The sequence below is a fragment of the Pteropus medius genome, unplaced genomic scaffold (genome assembly GCF_902729225.1).
Source record: "Pteropus medius unplaced genomic scaffold, Ma_sr-lr_union100, whole genome shotgun sequence".
Classification (NCBI taxonomy): Eukaryota; Metazoa; Chordata; class Mammalia; order Chiroptera; family Pteropodidae; genus Pteropus; species Pteropus medius.
In genome coordinates, this window is record NW_024344370.1 from 11,090,333 (window position 1) to 11,111,932 (window position 21,600).

At 33.3% G+C, this 21,600-nt stretch overlaps 1 protein-coding gene and 1 pseudogene across 12 annotated transcripts in view; one reads left to right on the top strand and one right to left on the bottom strand.

Annotated features, from left to right (window-relative positions):
- The window catches only part of ERBIN (erbb2 interacting protein), a 93,184-nt gene that overhangs the window by 16,206 nt on the left and 55,378 nt on the right, over nucleotides 1-21,600 (top strand). For all 12 annotated transcript variants that reach the window (XM_039870078.1, XM_039870090.1, XM_039870079.1 and 9 more), the window contains 3 exons: nucleotides 14,554-14,601; nucleotides 18,154-18,351; nucleotides 21,168-21,285. In XM_039870078.1, the coding sequence (XP_039726012.1) occupies nucleotides 18,163-18,351; nucleotides 21,168-21,285 (307 nt within the window). In that variant the 5' untranslated portion in view covers nucleotides 14,554-14,601; nucleotides 18,154-18,162. The remainder of the gene's footprint in view (nucleotides 1-14,553; nucleotides 14,602-18,153; nucleotides 18,352-21,167; nucleotides 21,286-21,600) is intronic.
- On the bottom strand, nucleotides 5,555-5,673 carry LOC120608369 (uncharacterized; annotated as a pseudogene).

The following is a 21,600-nucleotide window of genomic DNA, read 5'->3' on the forward strand; positions in this document are numbered from 1 at the left end:
ATTTTCTCCCATTCTATAGCTTGTCTTTTCATTTCTTTTAACAGGATCTTTTACAGAGCAAGGGTTTTTAATTTTGTGGATACCAGTGTCAGTCTTACGGATTGTACTTTTGTTAAATCTAAGACTCTGCCTATCTGTATCCTGAAATTTTTCTCCTATGTATTTTTCTGAAAGTTTTATCATTTTACATTTAAATCTGTGATCTGTTTTGAGTTAATTTTTTGTATAAGGTGCGAGATTTAAGTCAGTTCTTTCTTGGCCTATAGATGTCCAGTTGCTTTAGCACTATTTCTTGAAAAGGTTCCATTCTTCCTCTGTTGAATTGCTTTGCATCTTTGTTGAAAATCAGTTGGAAATATTTGTATGTATAGGCATTTTTTAAAACGAGGAAAGGTACAAAATAGAAAATAAAAATACGTAGTTCTACCTCTCTGAAATAATCTCTTAATATTTTGTTGTATTTCTTTCTAGTCGTCCTAACCTTGAGTGTATATGCATAAAGTTATATATTTTTTTGTTAAAAAATTATTTCTAGTTCTTTTATTATGAGCAATTTTCATTTATGCATAAAAAGACATCATTTTAATAATTATATAATTTTCTTTGATGTAGCTCTGCTGTAATTATTGATGGGATTTTATAGCGTTTCCATTTGGCTTTTTCATAGCATAGTAGTCAACACATAATTAATAGATTCTCAGTTTTTACTTGTTGAATTAGTTTAGATGTACTCATCATACTGAAGTAACATTTACCTTAAAAGGACAAAATTCTTCTTTACTCTTTATCTACTTTTTTACCTATTACTGCCTGCCAAAGATTGCAGTATATGATTTTGTTGGGCACCTTTTTCAGAGTTGAGTATTTCTTTGAATTGTATACAAGGTGAAGAGATTTTAGTGTATTAGTTTACAAGAGCACAGTTTCTTTCTACACAATAGTGTTTCACCTATCTATTCAGCTTCCCTTGTAGGAGCAAGGATTTGAGGCAATTTCTGGATGATAAATTGAATCTAGATTCTTAGACATTATATATAACAACAGCATTTAAGCACCTGCCTTGTGCTAAGTACTGTTCTAGGCTCAGGGAAGAAGACAGAGAATAAATATATAAGTCCTTCTACTTAATTCTGTTTCTAGTCTGTAAGTAGCACTACCTTTATTCCAGTAAATAAAGAAACTCAAGTACAAAGGCATTCTTTGTCAGAATCCATTGTGCCGTTCAGCCTCTTATGCAGTTTGCTTGCTGCAAAACTTTCTAGCATTTGGGGCAAGGGGCGGAGCGGGGCGAGGGGGGCGGGACTCTGGAGATCTTTTAAAATGATACTTCAAGAGCAGCATTAAAAAAATAGATTCCCTGTATGTTCAATTGGACTTATTTTGACTATTATTTTTGATATTCTTAAAAATAAGTTTCAAGGTGACTTTTAATAGGATGTGAAGCCATTCTGTGGCTTGCCTTATTCTCTTGTCATTGCCTTTTGCAGAGCAGAAGTTTGTAATTTTAGTGCAGTCCAGCATATTTTTTCTTTCATGGATTGTGCTTTTGGTGTGGTATATCTAAAAAATCTTCACCATACTTAAGGTCATCTTGCTTTTCTCCAACATTATCTTCTAGGAGTTTTACACTTCTGTGTTGTACATTTAAGCCTATGATTCATTTTGAGTTAATTTTTGAGACAGGTATAAGGTTTGTGTCTAGATTCTTCTTCTTCTTCTTCTTCTTCTTTTTTTTTTTTTTTGCATGTGGATGTCCAGTTGTTCTGGTACCATTTGTTGATAAGACTGTTTCTGCTTCATTGTGTTGCCTTTAGGGTTATATTTTTTAAATTGCATGTAAGTATTTTATGAGTTAGAAGTCACCCTTTCTCAGAAAAAGGAGGGGTCATTGTGAATTGGGAAGTAATTCTAAAGGTGTCTGCTATGTCACTTTCCCCCTATCCATTTTGGTATAGATAGAACATCTGTACTGAAATTTTAGAATGGTTCCCACACATAGGCCATTGGGGTTTTGTTGCAAAGTCTCCCAAATTCATATACATATAAGTGTTTTATCAACAGGAATGTTGAAAGTGTTATCATGTTGGTCCTTGACATTTTTGAACCAAAAGTGTCCTTACACTCACTGAGAATCATTGATGTTATGGAACGCTATTATACTTTGAGTCTTCAGACTTATCTCTTATTTGTCCTGTGACCTTCGTTCACATTTCACATTTAAATGTACATAAAATATACGTAATAGAGGAATATCAGTTCAGTGTATGTGAATGAATGTGACACAAAGCACCAGCAGTTCTTAGCTACTCTAACATTTCCCCACTTCCTTTTCCTAAATAGAATTTTAAAGAAATTTGTTACTAAACGAAAGTACTTTCAGAAGTAATATTTGAAAAATCAAGGCTAATTCCACACATGTGAATTACATAAGCCCCAGAGGTTTTAATAGATAGGGTGTGTCTACAGAGATTCACAGTGGTTAAGATATGGGACTGTGGAGCCAATAGGGCTGAGCTCAGGAGCTCGGCCACCCTCCTAATACAGGTTTTCCCCATTGAAAGTAGAGTCTGAAAGTGGAGTGTTCTATGAAAACTTTTATAAACTGAAATGGCATAAATGGAGAAGCAGTTACCACTGACTTATATGGAAAATTTTTTTGATCATTCCCAGACTGCAAAAAACCCTAACAATTCATGCCAAATAACACATACAACCTTTATTTCATTCACCATGATTGAAGTGCTTAGTTATGTCCAGTTTTACTCTAATAGTAAAACCCTTTTGAGCTCTCTTAGCCTTTTCTGATACCTTAGGACACATCTTGCTAACAGATGCACAAACTAAATTTAAATAAAGCAGAGATGCATACAGACACAGTTCAAAGCTATAACAGCTTGATGCTTGAGATGCTGAGTGTAGTTCCTGGGGAAGGAGCTTGGTGGTGTGCCATTCATTGCTTGGGGTGTGCACTACTGCCTCTGTTATGGCTCAGTGCAAAACAAATGCTGAACACTGTATTCGCTTTTCACCTTTTTTTGTAAAAGCAAAAATCCTCTTTGGATTTCTTTTGGTTAGAGAAAACAAGTACTAACTTAAGTCTTTCATAGAAGTATAAAAGTAAAGTGGTGTAAAGTAAACTGGATAGCTGGGGGAAAAAACTGTGTAAACTTAATGAGCAGCCTCCCCCATCTGTGAAATGGGGATAAAACTAGAGCCTACTTTACAGGGTTATTCTGAGTGGTAAATGAGATGATGCATGTAAGCATTTAGCAGAGTACTCAGCACAGAGTAGCAATGAATAAATGTTCATTTTTGTTTATACTTTGTCATCAAGTAGTGAGCCTTAATCACTAAACCTTAATTTAAATTCTGACTTTAAGACACAGACACTTATAACTTTACGAATGTCAACAGTTAGGAGTTCCTAATTCCACTTGGTTAAGTGAAATAGTTTATAAAAGTGAGCACAACATAGAATAATGTTTTAAGATGGACATTCTCTTCTATAGTGATTTCTTTCTAACACTTTGGATTTCTTCAAAGCCCAAACTTTGTTCTCGTACATAATAATAACAAAGATGTTCAGACATCTTACCAGAATGTTTATTCCATGCTTTCTAGCAAATTTTTAACCAGGTGCCATTTTAACTGTTGCCCTTCAGTCTGACTTTTAAAAATGAATTTCCCTACTACATTTCTAAGTCCTTTAAGATCAGAGAACCACATATTATACTTTATGTTCTCACAATACTCTAGTAGTAAAACAGTCAATAAATAGATGACTAAGTGATGTTTAAAAAAAAAAAAAGAAAAGGTATGTTTGATTAGTAGAAGAAAATTAAATTTTTGTATTTCTTCTAGCCTTCTCTACATATATGATACTATTTTACTTAAAAACTAAATGAGTCTTCAGCCCTAAGAGATGTTTAGGATGGCTTAATAGAATTACAGATATTATACTTAAGTTATTAATCTGAATCCTACTAAAAGTGAACCTTTTAATAGATAAGACTTTGATCATGTGGCATTTTTAAGCTTTCCTTATAGTGTTAATAATTAAGCTTTTCATCCTTCTATAACAAAGTGTCAAGAGTGTTCTGGTTTTCTTTGGAAGGTTTACAATGTTTATGATCATACCCAGGCTAAGTTAACGCCAAAGCAAACATATTAGCTTTAGTGAAAAATGAGTATTTCAAACAGGCCTCTCATGTGGTGTTTTGTTTTGTTTTTGGTTTTTGCTGATTTTTACCTTTTTTCCTGTTATTTGCTCGTGGTTCCTTCTCAAACTTAGGAAAAAATATAAAGAAATTCACCTTAAGAAGTTAGAGCCTTGTCTTCAGCAAGTGAGTTCGTGTTTTAATAGAGGTTGTTTGGAGAGGGTCTAAAATAAATAACTAATGTTGGAATTTCAAGCACTATGGCACTCAGGCCTGTCCAGGATTCTTAAATCGGGTCATGCTTTTCAACAGGTTTGGGTCAGTTTCTAGGGAAGTATACACACAACATAAAAAAACATAATAGTGGCGTTAACTGGTATCCTGGTATGTTCCTTTTTTAAAAAAGCTGTTTTTCAGTTGAGCTCTAATTCATACACAATAGAATTCACCTGTTTTAAAGTGTGTGTCAGTAATTTTTACTTCATTTAGAAGGCTCTGCAACCATCATCACTATCTTATTCCCCAAAATCCCATATCCATTAGCAGCCACTCCTGTTTACCTCTGTCCCTAGACCCTGGCAACCACTAATCTGCTTTCTATTTCAATGAATTTGTCTGTTAGGGACATTTCCTAAAAATGGAATCATAAGTACGTTATGTGGCCTTTTGTGTCTGGCTTCTTTACCGTAGCATAATGTTTCCTCAGTTCATCCATGTCATGTGTCAATAGTTTATCTCTTTTTACAGCTGAATAATATTCCTTTGGATATATAACATTTTATTTAGCCAATCATTAATTGATACTAGATTGTTTCTAATTTTTGGCCACCATGGATAATGCTGCTGTGAACAGTAGTTGCAAGTTTTTCTAAAAGCATGTGTTTTTAATTCTCTTGGTTATATACCCAGGAGTAGAATTGATGAGTCCTATGGTAATTATGTTTAACTTTTTTGGATGAACTGCCAAAATGTTTTACAAAAGTGACTGCACCAATTTACATTTTCATCTGCATTGTATGAGGATTCCAGTTTCTCCACACCCTCTCTGATGCTGGTTATTGCATTTTTTTCCCCCTTTTATTATTATTATAGCCATCCCTAGCTGGTGTAAAATTTTATCTCATTGTGGTTTTGATTCATATTTCCCTAATAACTAATGATGTGTTGAGCATCTTTTCATGTGCTTATTAGCCATTAGTGTATCTTTGGAAAAAATGCCTATTCAAATCTTTTGTCCATTTTAAAGTTTCTTTATTTGTCTTTATTATCGAGTTGTAAGAGTTCTATCTTTTTTTTTCTTTTTTTTCTTTTTTAGGTGAGGCAACCCTTGGTTGACCTCACAAACTAAAAGGACTTTGTCATCTTACAATCCCTTATTTTTATTTTTTTAATTTTTACACCTACAGTACCCGGTCTTCCTAGGTGGTCTCCCAGCTGAGTACTAACCAGGCCCGACCGTGCTTAGCTTCTGAGATCTGACAGGATCGGGCCTGTTCAAGGTAGCATGGCTGTAGACAAGAGTTCTTTATGTATTGTATATACAAGTCTTTTATGATGTATGATTTACAAATATTTTCTCCTTTGAGTTGTTTTTTTTTACTTGTTTGGTAGGGCTGATATTCTTTTTAATTTCATCTATTTGTGTGATGTACAGTTAATAGGTTTTTTCATGTTTATTCATTTTGGCATTCTTAGAATTTATTCTCCTTAGTCATGTGTAGTATTACTACTGCATTTGAGTTTCTTTTATGTAATTTAGGATTTTTTAAAGTATCCTTGAATATGAATAGTAAATGAATACTTATGTTAACTTTGATAGGGGTTGGTATCAATTATGTTGCATTTGTAACATGAATTGTGAATTTTTTCATATTTCTTATGAGCTCTGAACCTTGGGATTAAATTCCATTCCTTGAAAGTTCACAAGTGCTTGGATACTTAGTGTCTTTTAGAGAAATAATTTATTGACAAACCTTTAAATTTCATCCATGATTTTCTATTTCTTAAGATAGTTTTGTAACTTATATTTTTTATAGAAAGTCATGTGAAATTTAAAACATATCACTATATATTTGAACTTCGTAGTATTTTAAAAATGCTTCTTTGTTTTGCAGTATATGATAAAGGTCTACATTTACTCAAATACAAAAGTGCTTTTTAGCTGCTCTGTTAAATTCCCATTATGATTCCCACTGGTATGTTTTGTATCTTTAGACTTGCTGGGAAATTGTCTATTCTTAATGTTTATATTCTGCTACTCCCATCAAAAACAGAACCAGCTCATGGATTCATTCATCATCTTCACTCTTTCCAAATCATTACTTCCTGCTTTTTCCTTTAAATCTCTCCACTAAATGGAGTCATAGAATAGGGGGTTGGATATGCAAGTCTGGCATTAGCATTGAGTGGTCCAGTCTTCAGTGCAGCAGGCCATTCTGGTGCCTACATCACATACTCCTGACTCACCTCTGATTTTTAACTCTAGATTCAAGAAACAGTACCATGTGAGCTCACAATCACCTCAGACTGATCTTCCTAGTGATAGTGGATCCCAGTGATTTCTCTGCTGTGGGAGCAGACCAGAAAGCAAGCATGGGCTGGAAGTGAAGGAAAGTTAATGCCCACAGAGGCAATTCTTAATCAGTGGGAGACAGGTGCAGATGGATAACAGCAACTCACCTCTTATCCTGTAGGCAGACAATTTTAAGACATCTCCAGTGTGTTTCTCAGAAGGTTTAAGCAGAATGAGCAAGCTCCTGTTGTCCTTAGGGATGACTTTGATGATATACCTTTCCTTATATTGGTTTTCTCTTCATCTCTGTTTTACTCTTCCTGCTCCCTCAGGTCATTTTCTAGACAGACGATTTGCACTCAAGTCCTTACTTCAGCCTTTGCTTTTGGGAGAACCTAAACTAAGACAAATGTCATTGGAGTACTTAGCATTTAAAGAGTTGATAATATTTTTAGGACTTGAAACTGGATGACCACCAAGGGAGTCTATATAGATACAGAACCAAGATCTGTGCTGTCACTATAATGTGTTAAGAGGTTGGCATAAATTGAGAGAACTAGGATCTCTTTGGTGTAGTTGACCATATTCTATTTCCCATCAGGGTTCCCCAGATCATCCTAAATGAGTTCAAGGAGGAAAAGAAATTGTTACAAGTCATTAGCAGAAACTAAAGAGATTGTCAGTTACTTTGGCATAGAGAACACTAGGAATACAGAGAAATAAGGAAATTACACAGAGGAAGTTAAACCTGCCACAGGATTGTGTGTTATGGGATTTAGAATCTAGCCAAGACTGTATGAGGAAGCTATTTCTAGGTTTGAAATAATGCCAAGATTTAATTTCCCTACCACTTTAAGCAACATCATTGTGGATATACATTTGTGATACATGTTGCCACACATCTCCTTGCACAACTTTTATTGACCTATTGATGAACAGAACCAAATATATAAAAACAATTGAAATTTACATGCAGATCACCAGTATTCCTTTTCTGCATTGTTTCACCTTCCCCATGTTTGGTTATGAGCCATATTGAGCTTTCTTTTCTCATTCTCCCTCTAATTCCTCCCTCTGATTATAGAATGATCTAATAATGTTAGGCTTTCAGAGTTAAGTAAACCAAGTCTATGTGGGATGTTTGCATTTGTAGTCATTTCTAATTGTGGAATGAAAGATTTTTTTTCTGTAAAAGTAACTAGGCCTTTTTGTTGTTCCATAAATTATATTATTCTTCCTAAACTGAGATGGAAGAGAATTCTGATGATTTTTCTTTGTGAAGTTTCCTTCACAAAAGGGTGAGTCACACTGTGTATCTTCCATATGAAGAGCTTTTCTGTATCTAGAACAGTTCCGTCTACACTAGATATCTCTTGATATTCCTGTTTCTATTTAGAATATAGGAAGATACACACACACACACACACACACACACAACCTTTGGTCCTCTGGTGAAGATAAGAAAAAAAACTGGAAAGACTAAAAATGCTTAAAAAAATACAGCTAGCAAAAATGAGTGAAATCAAGCAAATCTTAGTGAACTGACTTCCATCAACTGTAACCGCTCATAAGTGAGCGAAGAATGTGGTAGTTTCCCTTCCTGGGGCACATGCCTGGTAATTGTTTTGGGTGGAGAAGTAGTACTTGCCATAAATGGAAAGACTGAAGAGATCAAGATAAATCATCCAATCCTCAAATGACAGTGTGGGCTTTTGAGAAGGGATGGGAATCTGACAGAGCGACAAAAGCAAAATAAAATCCTTAATTAAGCCTGTTAAATCCATCTACCTTGAATTTTGCCTTGTAGTAGCAGTAGAGGAGGGATTAAAAGGCTTAGAAAAATGTGTAGTCCTGAAAATTATAATGGTTCTTGAATTGTGAGACCTTGCTGGAGTTGACTGTAAAGGTACACTGAACCAAAAAATCTGGAACTCTGCAGCCCAAATTTTTCCTACTTCAAATTTTGATAAGGTCAAAAGGTGGCTGTGATTGGGGATAGGGAAATGAGGGGTTGATCACAGGTGAATTCAATGTGATTAAAGCTGCAGCCAGTCCCTGTTCAAATTGACTCTACTAGGAATCTGAATTATTATTCCTAACTGAGAGAAGAGCATAGACTCTGGGAAATAAGGAAAACTTAATACTATACATAATTCTCAACTTACAAAAAGCATCTAGAATATTATGAAAAATTATGAAATATACAAAGAAATGGGAAAATATTGTGTAATTAAGAGAAAACAGTTAACAAAAGCAGATTTATAGATGACCCAATTATCAGAATTAGGAGACAATGATTTTAAAGCAATTTACAGGATAGTATGTGAGGGATTGGGTATTTTAGGAGAATAATGGAAACTGAAAAAGAGCCAAATGCAGATTCTCGAACTGAAAAATACACTATCTTTAAAAAAACTGTTCAAATGTGCTTAACAGCAAATATATAGTAAGAAATAGAGTGCAGGAAATGGTAAATGAAATGAAAAATATGAAAGTCTCCTTTCTAGTTTTTCAGTTTATATAAATGACAGTCGATAGTGTAAAGCAAAAAAATACGGGTTTTATAACATGTAGAAGTAACATATATGACAGTAGCATGACATATGGGAGAGAGTAAATGTAAGTATAAATTATACTCTTTTACATTTCTTAGATCATGCATAAAGTGGTATAATAGTTGAGGCAGACCGTGATGAATTAAGAATGTATACTGAATATTTCTAGAGCAGATCCCAAAAAAGTATAACTAAAAGGCCATAAAATGAGATAATATGAAAAAGAAAGCAACTTTATTTGAAGGCAGGAAAAAAGAAGGAACAAAAAAATAGAAAATAAATAGTAATGTAATGGATTTAAATTAAGCCACACCAATAATTATTTTAAATATAAATGGACTAAGTGCAACATCAAAACATAGAAATTGTCAGATTGGATGAAATAGCAACACCCAACTATATGTTTGATACAAATAGGCACTTTAAATATAAAAACAAATTTTGTTAAAAGTAATAGATGGACAAAGAAATACCATATTAACATTTAAAAGAAAGCTCCTACGCTGTGGTGATATCAGGCAAGACAAAGACTATTAGAAGAGAAAAAGAACATCTTATGATAAAAGGATCCATTCTTCAAGGAGATACAAGAACCCTAAGTGTGTATTCACTTTATAACAGAACTTCAGAATACATGAAATAAAAATTGACAGAAATAAAAGGAAAAATAGACATATTTACACCTATGGTTAGATATCTCAATACTTTTCAGTAATTAGTAGGAAAAGTGCCTTAAATTGGTAAGGATATAGATTTGAACGTCACTATCAACGAGTTTAACCTAATTGATATTTATAGAACACTATACCCAAGAGATGCAGAATGCAACATTCATGTGTACATCGAAGACTCACCAAGATAGATGTTATGTGAGGCTGTTGAAAAACTTCAGCATATTGCAAAGGTTTGAAATCATAGTATGTTCTCAGGCTATAGTGGAATTAAATTAGAAATTAGTAACAAAATGAGGTTTAGGAGATCCCCAGATGTTTTGAAATTAAGATAGTTCTGAATGACTCATGGGTAAAAGAATAAATCAAATGGGAAATTAGAAAATCTTTTCAAGGAATTCAACAAAAAGCAACATCAAAATTTACGAAGTGCACCTTAAATCTTAAGAAAGTATTAGAATCAATTAAGCTTTACCCTGTGAGTCAGAAAAAGAGACAGTTAAATTCAAATAAATAAAAGGCAGAAAACAGAGAAAACTGAAGTCAATGAAATGGAAAACATAAGGAAATGAACAAGTATAAGGCTTCCTCTTTGAAAAAAATCAGTACAGTTGATTAACTTAGGAAGATTGATGACTTAAAACAATAGCAATTTATATTTCTTTTGAAGTTGTGAATCAGCATGTGGTCTTTCATCCCAGGCTTCTTTGCTATCATGTTCTCAGGGTAGCATTCAAAGAAGGTAGAGTTGGAAATTGTAAATCTTCTTGAACCATAGGCACTGTTAACTTGCTCAGCAAACTTTTGACACTTGAGTTATATAAGCAAGTCACAAGTCCAGCCCAAATTCAAGGAATAGGGAATTAGACTTGATATGTTGATCTTAGGTGGTATAAAACATTATGGCCATGTTTCTTAATTTATGGTGGTTAAATCAAAAATAGTAAAGTGTCTGAAATTTTAGCCTACTTATAAGCTAGCTAGCTTGTTAACTTGCCAGAAAACAAGGCTGCCAAATCAGAAACAGAATTTATTACTACAAAAGCAGCAACCAAGGCAATATCTCGTGTCAATTACCTGAGCCTAAATCTTCACAGGGTGATACAACGAAGGTCAGATGATACCTGCTCAAGCAGTGGTGTGCATTACAGGAGAAGAAACCTAAATTAGGAAACTCCGATTTTACAGAGGACTAATCGTGACCTGTCTCTCTTGTCCTCTGGAGACAAACACCTTATTTTCACCCTGGAATTTAAGCAAATCTTCTCTGGAGAGAGGATGTTGGACTGTCTCAGTGTGGCTAAGCATTATCTTGGAATGTCTCCTTATACAAACATCTTAAATTGGCTATAAATGACATTGCTCAGAGAACCAAGACCAAGCAGAAATGTGAGATGTTCATGGAGAATCATTTTCCAATACAGTGTATCCTCTTGCACAATAATTTGCTTTCCTCCCATATACAAAATTTGATCACTCTCTTCTCCAAAAAGAGCCTACATTCTCATAACACTTGTACACAAACATTTTAGCGCTTTTGTATCTTATTCAAGTCATGTTTCCTTGGTCAGAGTGTTGACTGGAAAGTAGCACATGGGGACTCTGGGGGGATGGAAAGAGTTTGTATCTTGATTAATGTTGGTTATATAGATGTATGTATTTGCCTAAGGATCTGTCCATTTTGTTATGTCATTTATATGTAAAAATATAAAAATGGAAATTTCTGCAAATGTAGGAACTCCTCAGTAACTTCCGTATGTATGTCTACTACTTTATTCCATAGTAAGATTTTTTTAAACATGTTTAGGCTAACCATGGTTTAATATGAAATTTTGATTAACAGTGCCGATATTAAAGAAACTAGGCTTTCTATTGGATTAGAATTAAGCTAGGAGTTAGACATTGATATTGATTTTTATAGCTATATAAATGTGAAACAGCTATTTCATCAGTCTCCTTTCCTCATTTCTTGCCATATATGTTGTAGCACCTTTTATACAATAGTTATTGATTTGTCCTTCAGTATCAAATGCTCTTACTACAGCATTTATTTTTTCATTACATAAGTTTCTTATCTTCATGTTCTTATTCTTTTTCATATCACTGTTTTCATTGTTTACTCTTCATGTACTTACTAGTAATAGGTTAATAATGTCCATAAAATGCCTCAGAACTAAACACAGGTACACCAGATATAGATTAGCAAACACCGTGATAGCCATGATCAAACAAAAATGATCTTACATAACCATTAAATACCATCTAATAGCTGTGGGCATGCCCGAGGACCTTTGTCCATTTCCACTTCTGAACTCATTTAGAAAGATTGCTCCAACATAAGATTTCTCTTAAACCTAGCCAGATATAACTTGTGATCTCTTTAGATCAGTAGGGAAATATACTGTATTAAAAAAAAAAAAAAGCCTTTATAGCGATTTCACTTTTCAGTTGTTATAGTAATTCTCAAACTGAGAGTTTGTCACAATAATAGTAGAGGATGGGGAGGGAGAAAAAATAATGATTTAAGAATAGACGAAATAAGATTGACCATATATTGACTATTGTTGACTGTTGGAAAAAAGAATCACATCAGCATTTTGTTTTAGATGAAGAATCTTGAGTTTTATATCTAATCTCCAAAAGCAGAATCTCTAGAAGGTGTGGTAATCTATACTTTTGAAAAATACCCCAAGTGAATTTTATTTAGCTAGTTATACCATTGCACCCAGAGTTTCTTTTGTTTTCATCCTCATAAGCAGCTTCCTTATTGGTGAGAGATTTTGCTAGGAAAGCTTATGAATTGTTGCCTAAATCTCTTTATAAAAATTTATCAATGCACTCTTCTCTTTCTCTAACTAGATTATTTCCATCTGCCTACAAATCCACTGTTGTGACTCTTGATTTACGTTCTACCCTCACTACTGCTCTATTTTTCTAATATCTTTTGTAGTCAAACTACCTGAGTTGTCTGTATTTGTTATGCCAAGTTATACTCTTGAATCCCCTCCACAATAAGAGATCTTGTCAAAATAATGATTGACCTTTGCATTACTTACACAGTGGCAATTCTAAGTTTTTATTAACATAGATGATAATTTCTTCCTCCTTGAAACATTTTTTTCTTTTTACTTTTAGGATATCACAGTTTTTTTGTGTGCTTTCTCTGGACTCTGCTTCTCTTCAGTGTCTTTTGCTGGTTTTGTGTCTTCTTTCTGACTTATTTTTATAATACCTCAGGGTGTTCATCATTGGACCTGTTCTCTTTTCTGTCTGTAGTCATGCCCTTGGTCCTTTCATCTAAATTCATTGCTTTAAATATCATCTCTAAGCAGATGACTTCCAATTTTATATCCTCAGCTTGGATTTCTTTCTCACATCTCTGAATACGCATATCCGACTATCTATTCAGAATCCCACTAGGACATTCTCAGGTATTTCAAACTAAAGTTTCTAAACACAACCCTCTCATCTCTCTCCTCTCCAACCTGCTCTTTCCATAGTCTTATTTTATCTCAGTTTATTGGCAGTTTCATTCTACCAGACTATCAGCATATGTGGGAGTATATTGAAGGACAGATTTAGTGGCCATCTTTGCTTGCTACACACAAAAGATATTGTTTGTGGAGTATATTATATGTAGAATTTGTGAAGATTAAACAATTTAGTAATCCTAAACCATTTAGCACAGAGAAAAATAGCCTGATGTGTGACTCTATAAAACTCTGAAACACATTTATTAATATCACTGAACTTTTAAGAAAAAGATTATTTATGATGTATATATTTTTAATTAATGCTATTGTTTTGGGTTTTAGGTTATCTTACTTTGGAATTTATTGGCTACAGGTATAGAAACCTAGCAATGGTTTAAGCAAATAGAAGAAGCAGGCATTAGTTAGCCTTGGTTCCACTAATTCTAACAGCAAGGGGCTATTAGACATCCACAGCTTGTTTTGTGGTTCTACTCTGTCAGCCTTATTGATTGGTTTTTAATCCTCATGCTTGATGACTTATGGTCATAGGATGGTTGTTGCAGTAGACATAGGTTCACATCTGGCTTTGGATAAGGAAAGTGGATTTTTTTCCCCAGAAGCAACCTTCATTCCATCCCTAAAGCAGACTTCTGAGTGTATGTCATTGATATTAACGGCGTCATCTGCCTGTCCCCTGTCCACCCTTCTTGGAAAGCTCAAAAGTAGGTATTTAGCTGGGTCTGTTACCACTATGAGAGAATAATTCTGGAAAGAGGGAATAGAATCTGATAAGCATTCAAAGTTTCTGCCACATAGAACCGTCAAAAACTACTAAATTTAAATATAATTTATGATTAGAGTTTATTTGCTTGGAAAAACCTTGATTATTTCTCAGTAAGATCAAATAATGGTTTTTTAATGGTAGATAGAGGAGTCTTTGTTATTTGATATAGAGGAGGGCTCTCAGTAGTTTACAAATGTGTTAAGAATAATCCAGTGACTGGTTAACAGAAGCTGCCCATTTGTTTAGAAGTTAGCAAATTTATGTATGTTAGTTTACACTGGTGAATTTTTGAGAATTTTAACTTACGTTTTGAGGTAAATAAGAAATTGGATATTCCTTAAAATCATAAGGATCATTTTTTATTGTTAATTTTGTTTCTTTTTTTCTTTTGGTTTCCATAGAATGTTGGCTCAATTAAGAAACAGCAGGGAGATAAATTCAGCCCAGTGGTAAGTGCTTTTAATTTCTTTTGTTAGAAGGTATTTTGGCTTATTATTATACCTCCATTCTTGGCCAGCTCCTCTTCCTTTATTTGATTAGAACATTTCTGCATCTACCCATGTTGTCTGACCTGATAAAGTGGCTCTTACTTATCACAGCCTTAATTAGCAGTTTCCATGTTTATCACTTCTTGTTTAGACCAGGCTAGGCTTAATCCCTTTAGTTTACTTCCTTGTAGCATTGTGTAAGGGAGAATCTGTTTGGGTGTTACTCATTTATTTCTCTTTCATATTGGTACTTTCCTCCTCTGCCCTCAGTAATTAAGGTCCCCCTCCTTTCTTATCAATCAGCCGTTTTTACTGTGCTAAATTGGGGTCCATCTTTGTTTTGGCTTGAGTCCCACTAAATTTAATCTGAGGCCTATAAAGTGCTCTCTTCACAGCCTCTGTCCATAGGAAGTTTTCATTTGAGATATAAAGTCTGCAGCTTCCTAGAGCTAAGCATTTAATTCCTTTCCTGAATTCTTTGTCTCTTCTGAGAAGTTTTATGGTTTCTGACTGTCTGCAACATGATCTATTTACGATTTGCACTACAGAAAAGTCTTAGAGGTTGTTTTACCTTCATTTACAATTATTCTGCCCTGTAAAGTTGCCCTATACCTCAAATGCCCTTCACAGATGATAACATCTAAAATTAATATACTCTTTTAAATCACATATATTTGATAGTAACATTTCATATCCTTTATTTTAATAATTTATACTCCATAATCCATTATGATTTTTGGAAAATGGATATTTAGGCCATACCTTCTAAGTTTTTAGATTATATAACATAAATATTATATATTAAATAATGTATGCTTATATTATAAATTATATTATATATTATATTATAAATATAAGCATATATTACTTATAATGAAGTAGAATAGTAGTTTGAGATATCTCACCAGTACTGTCCCATAGAACTTTCTGCAGTGATAGCAGTTTCTGTATCTTCTCTTATCCAGCACAGTAGCCATAGCCCCATTTGGCTATTGAGAATTTAAAATGTGGTTAGTCCATCCTAGAAACTAGATATTATATTTTATTGAGTTTAACTTGAATTTTAAAGTTAAAATGCCACACGTGTCTAGTGGTTACCATACTGGAGCTTCTTTTTATTGTTCCCAGTGTACCCCTAACTCATTATCAGTGGAAGTCTTAGAACTTCTTACAAATAAATTTTGTCTTTATTTTTAGAATTTTTTTTTATTATAATCACAAGTATAAGCTAAATTCCCCTTTAGCAATTAAATTCTTATTAGATCAATAAAACTGCATATTTTTATCTGTAAAACACATCTTTATATAAAAATAAATTATTACTAAGCATTCTGGATATATGTTGACAAAGATTTCTGTTATTGTTTTTATTAAAGGATAATTGATATATTAGTTTCAACTGCACAACATAGTGATTTGATATTTGTATATGTTACAAAATGATCACCACAATAAGTCTAGTTAACATCCACATATATTTCAAAATTCTTGTGATGAGAACTTTTAAGATCTATTCTCTTAGCAACTTTCAAATGTGCAATACAGTTTTATTAACTGTAGTCACCATCTTGTACGTTATATCCCTGCGAGACAAAGATTTTGGATAGAAACATTTAATGTTTGACATCGTGGTGTAGGGGAAGAAAAAATTGTACTCAACCTTACTTGGGTCCCTGACTGTGTCTGAAAATTAAACTAACAAAGACAGATTAACAGGAGAAAAGCCTAGAAATTTATTTAATATAAGTTTCAAGTGACATGTAAGCCTTCATAAGGACATGAAGACTCAAAGAAACTTAAACCTGAGTATTTTCATGCTAGGTTTGGTGAAGAGTGGACAGTCGTGTATAAATATGGTAAGTCAAAGAGTATAAGGTAAATGTAGTAAACTGGGGGAATTTAGCAAGGCCCGTGAGGATTCTTCTCTCTTTGTCTTCAAAGATAAGTCTATTCCTTCTGCGTACAGGGAGTGCACCTCATCTGAGGGTTTGTGATCTGTTTCAGGGGAGAAGGGTAGGGCAAGGTCAGCATGACCTTCTTGCTTTTGCTGTTTTCTCAAACTCCTTCAGTTTAAAAGTCAATATATCAAAGAGCCATATTTTGAGGTGGTACGTCCTGAACCCCATAGTAGTTCGTTTTTGTAAACTCTAAAGAAATATGTAGTAAAGACCTATTGATATTTGAATCGTTTTGAGCACCTGAGTTCAAACATATCATTATATATTGAGAAGCAGAATAGTGCAGTAAGAGTGCAGAATCAGTTTCTTTATAGAAAAATAGGAATAATAGCTCATTCCTTAGAAAAATACAAGGATGAAATGTGAATATGCATATAATTTATCTAAAGAACTTTAGCACAGTGCCTGGCACATGATGATTGAGTGAGAATAGTCAGAACTTTTAAAAGATTGCAAGGGAAATGAATATTTATTGTTGATAAACACTTTAAGAATACCATATAATTTGAATTGGAAGAGTTAGAAGCAGTGCCTTGCAGAGCCATATTAGAGCCAGAGGCAAAAAAAAAAAAAAATCAGTAATACTGATCCTATTTTTATTTAAAAAGTAGCCATTTTGTTCATAAATGGGTTATTTTTAGTGATTTTGATTTTTTTAATTGCCTTAAAATATTTAATTACTAAGATTTTTTTGGTGCCTCCTACATTTTGCGCCTGAGGCACTTGCCTCTTTGGCTTCAACCTAGTCTTGGCCCTGCCTAGAAATCTAATACTTTAACAGTCTCTGCTTAGAGCAAGAATTTATCATTTTACAAAGAATTGATAACACTAGGCATTCATATTTATTGAAATAGGCTTTTCTTGGCTAATGTAATTTTAGCCTAGTTGGAATTCATCTATGTATGTACATTGTGTTCTAATACAATGAGCCTTAAGAATTTTCACTAGTTCAGAATCGAATCTTTCCCCCAGTTAGTTTGAAATAATGAAGTCTGTACATTCCTGATGCATGTTTATTCTCTAGTGTATAACCTATAACAATTATAAAGGTCTTTAGGAAATAAAAAGGTCTTTAGGAAATAAAAAGAACAATACTTCGTTGAAACAAAATATACTTGGCATAGATTGGAATTTTGACGCAGAAAAGTCATAGGAAAGTTAAGAGTGATTTATTTTGATGGCTGGTTAGGAAGACCTGAAAATATCTCTGCATTCCCCCTTCCTACTCAAAACTGATAAATAGCTTTTAGTCAGAAATTAACAAAATATCTTTGTTGTATTAGGGGTTTTCTTGTTGAGGATGAGCAGACTCATAAAGTATTGTTCTTGTAGAAGCATACAATGGTTACGTAATGGATCATTTTATAAATTACAGAAGTGCTTGAGTTTAATTTGAAATTCAGTATATATAAATTTTTATAATACAGCAATGTTAAATGCATTTCACTGGGAGTAGAGGAGGAGGTGTTTATCTGTCATAAATGCGTTGGAATAATTTGTTTTGAAAAATTGTTACGTATGTTTTACTAAAGTTATTTTTATTTGAATATTGCAGTGTCTAAAAATGACTACAAAAAGAAGTTTGTTTGTGCGGTTGGTACCATGTCGTTGTCTGCGAGGGGAAGAGGAGACTGTCACTACTCTTGATTATTCTCATTGCAGTTTGGAACAGGTTCCCAAAGAGATTTTTACTTTTGAAAAAACTTTGGAGGAGCTCTATTTAGATGCTAATCAGATTGAAGAGCTTCCAAAGGTATGTTAATACTGTCTTTCAAGAATTGACTTTGGTTATATTTATTCCTAGAAATATATTCACAATGTCTCCATAATGCTGCCGATACATATGTGTGCATTGTTTCCATTTTTTGGTTTAATTTTATCTTAGGGTATTCAGTGTAATTCAAATATTTTTAAAATATTTAAATATTTGTGTAAATAACAAACTTTTGTATTTAATTCCAGTTTTGTTATAGCCACGAAGGTAGATAATAAGACTGCACAGTTTCTGCAATCAATGGATTTAACTAGACAAAGAACTAAAATTACATTTTCTTTTTTCTAGTTTTTATAAGACATTGATCTACAGTATTGTAATTGAGAATAATTTTTTTTAGTTATCACATCATACCTTGATTGTTAAATAGCTTTTTAGACGTAGTATTCTGTTTGCCCCATTTCAGTTTGTTTGGAAAGGTATTGGAGAAACAACTACAAGGAGAAAGTTGGTTTGCTGCTGTGAAACCATCTCACATTATCAACTTCTTAGCTAAAATTTTTCAGTGGCTACTTTTTTCCCTTAAACCTTAATCTCACTTCATCCTCTACTCAATTTTTTTTTTAATGGAAAAGCTGCAATAGCTTTAATTGTTAAAACTGTTTACCATCCAAACAGCAGTGTTTTTCAAACATGGGTAGATACTCATTGGTGGTTTAAAGATTAATTTACTGTGTGTGAGATTTCCACATAACAAGCCGTGATTTGGAATGGCACATTTAGAAAGTAAAAATGTAGGACACCCAATTAAATTATAATTTTCAGGTGAAAATAATTTTTCAATATAAATATGTGTTACATAATTTATAGAACATACTTTTACTAAAAACATTGTTATCTGAAATCCAAATTTAATCAGGCATCCTGTGTTTTATCTGGTAACCCTAACTATAATGGAATAGAATATAAAGTGTTGCATGTATCCACAACATGGATGGACCTTGAAATAATCATACTGAGTGAAATAAGCCAGACAGAAAAGGTTGAAAATCACATGATATCACTTATATGTGGGATATAAACCTAAAAGCAACAAATGAACAGGACAAACAAACAGACTCAAGGACATGGACAATGGACTAGTGGTTACCAGAGGGGAGAGTGGGCAAGGGGGAGGGGGAAGAAAAGAAAAAAAAATAATAAAATGTTTAAAAAATAAAATAAAATATGAAAAAAATAAAGTTGTATGTATTCATTGTTACATGAAATCTTTGTTTTAAATTTGTGTGTGTAAACATATTGGATGGCAGTGTTTTTAAAAAGGCTTTTCTTCGGTTGCCAATAGTAAAAAATTTTGAAAGCCGATTCCATCCAAGTTTGTCTTACAAAGCAGTAGTCCCTGACCTTTTTGGCGCCAGGGACCTTTTTGGCGCCAGGGACCGATGCTCCTATGAGAATCTAATGCCTGATGATCTGAGGTGTAGCTGAGGCTGTGATGCTAGTGCTGGGGAGTGGCTGCAAATACAGATGAAGCTTTGCTGCTTCCAGTCGTCTTTTCCTGTGCTGCCTGTTTCCTAACTACAGACCACAGACTAGTATCAGTCTGTGGCCCCAGGGTTTGGAGACCTCTGTTATAAAATCTGTACATGGCTGTGGATAAAATATTAAAGGTTGTGGATTATATGTTTATGAATTACTTCTCGAGTTGTGATAGGGTGCTTTGTAAATTACTGTTTCCTTATATGTGTTGCTCTAAAGCAAATAAAATTTATCTTCCTTAGCCGGTTCTCCTATAGATCATGGAAGACAAAGCTTAGTCTTTTTCTCTAATCACAACCAGTAGGGTCTCAGTCGGGGATTGTGTTGAAAAGAGAGGCTTGGTATGATAGTGGAAATAACCGAAACACTTACCATACCTAAAAAGTTTCCATTTTTGGAAGATTGTTCTTCTCAAATAGGGCTTATTCAATACTGTCCTGACAGTACTACTTTTTTTTCCTAAAGATTTTACTTTTTTAGAACATTTTTAGATTCACAGCAAAATCTAGAGGAATTTCCATATACCTACTTTGTCCCCACATATGCATGGCCTTCCCCATTATCAGCATCTCCCACCAAAGTGGTACATCTGTTACAATTGGTGAATCGACATTAAAAAAATCGTAATCACCCAAAGTCCATAGTTTACATTAGGCTTCGCTCTTAATATTGTACATTCTGTGGGTTTGAACAAATGTATGACATGTTTTCATTATTATGGTATCATACAGAAGTATTTTCACGGCCCTAAAAATTCTGTGTGCTGCTTTTTTTTTGGTGGGGGGTGAGTTTGGAACTCAAGTGGCCATATATTTTGGTTAAATATAATTTTAAGTCACCTTTCATTATTGTGATTTTTAGCATGACAGTATATTTGCTCCTTTATTTATTTTGTCCTCCCAAATCAGAATTCCATGTTTTTAGTCATTTTAAATTATTTGTACTTATTTGAATTTAATCGATATAAACTTTCATTTTGGAATAAGAGTGTTTGAAATATAAGCTCTAAAGTTTACCATATTTAACAGCCACATATTATTTTTACTACGTCAACAGAATATACAACCATATGCTTATTTTCACTAAGTACATTTTGCTCGGGGCAGAAGTGTGAGGATGTAAATCATTCTGAGTAGTTCAGTTGTTTTCAATTCATAATAGCGTAAAACAATAAGAGGTCTTTCTTGGTGTTTGTGTAGGTATAACTCATTCAGTTTTAATAACATTAGAATTTTTATTTGTATAAAGGTTAATAAAAGAAATATTTAAGGAAACGTAAGAAATAATCAAAATTCTTTCCTCCCTTGTTTTGATAGCAACTTTTTAATTGTCAGTCTCTACACAAACTGAGTTTGCCAGACAATGATTTAACAACATTACCAGCATCTATTGCAAATCTCATTAATCTCAGGGAACTGGATGTCAGCAAGAATGGTAAGATTTTTTTTCTAACTTTTTTTGCTTTGGAACATGTTATATTGAGATTTCTGTTGTATTTTTAACAAATAAAAATATAAAATTAAAAAATCAGGTCATAATGTATTGTAGTATTAGCTTTCATATATAAAATTTTATATGTAAGTCATCTGTTAGAGCTTAAAGCAAGGTAGAGGGTAAGTGTAAAAAATTGTAAATGATCTTTTAATTAAAATGCTGTGATACATGCATGTTCATATCCAAAAATCCTTAAATTTACATATTTATATATATTCACTGCCCTCTTGTTTGTAATGATAAAAAAGTAGTAAC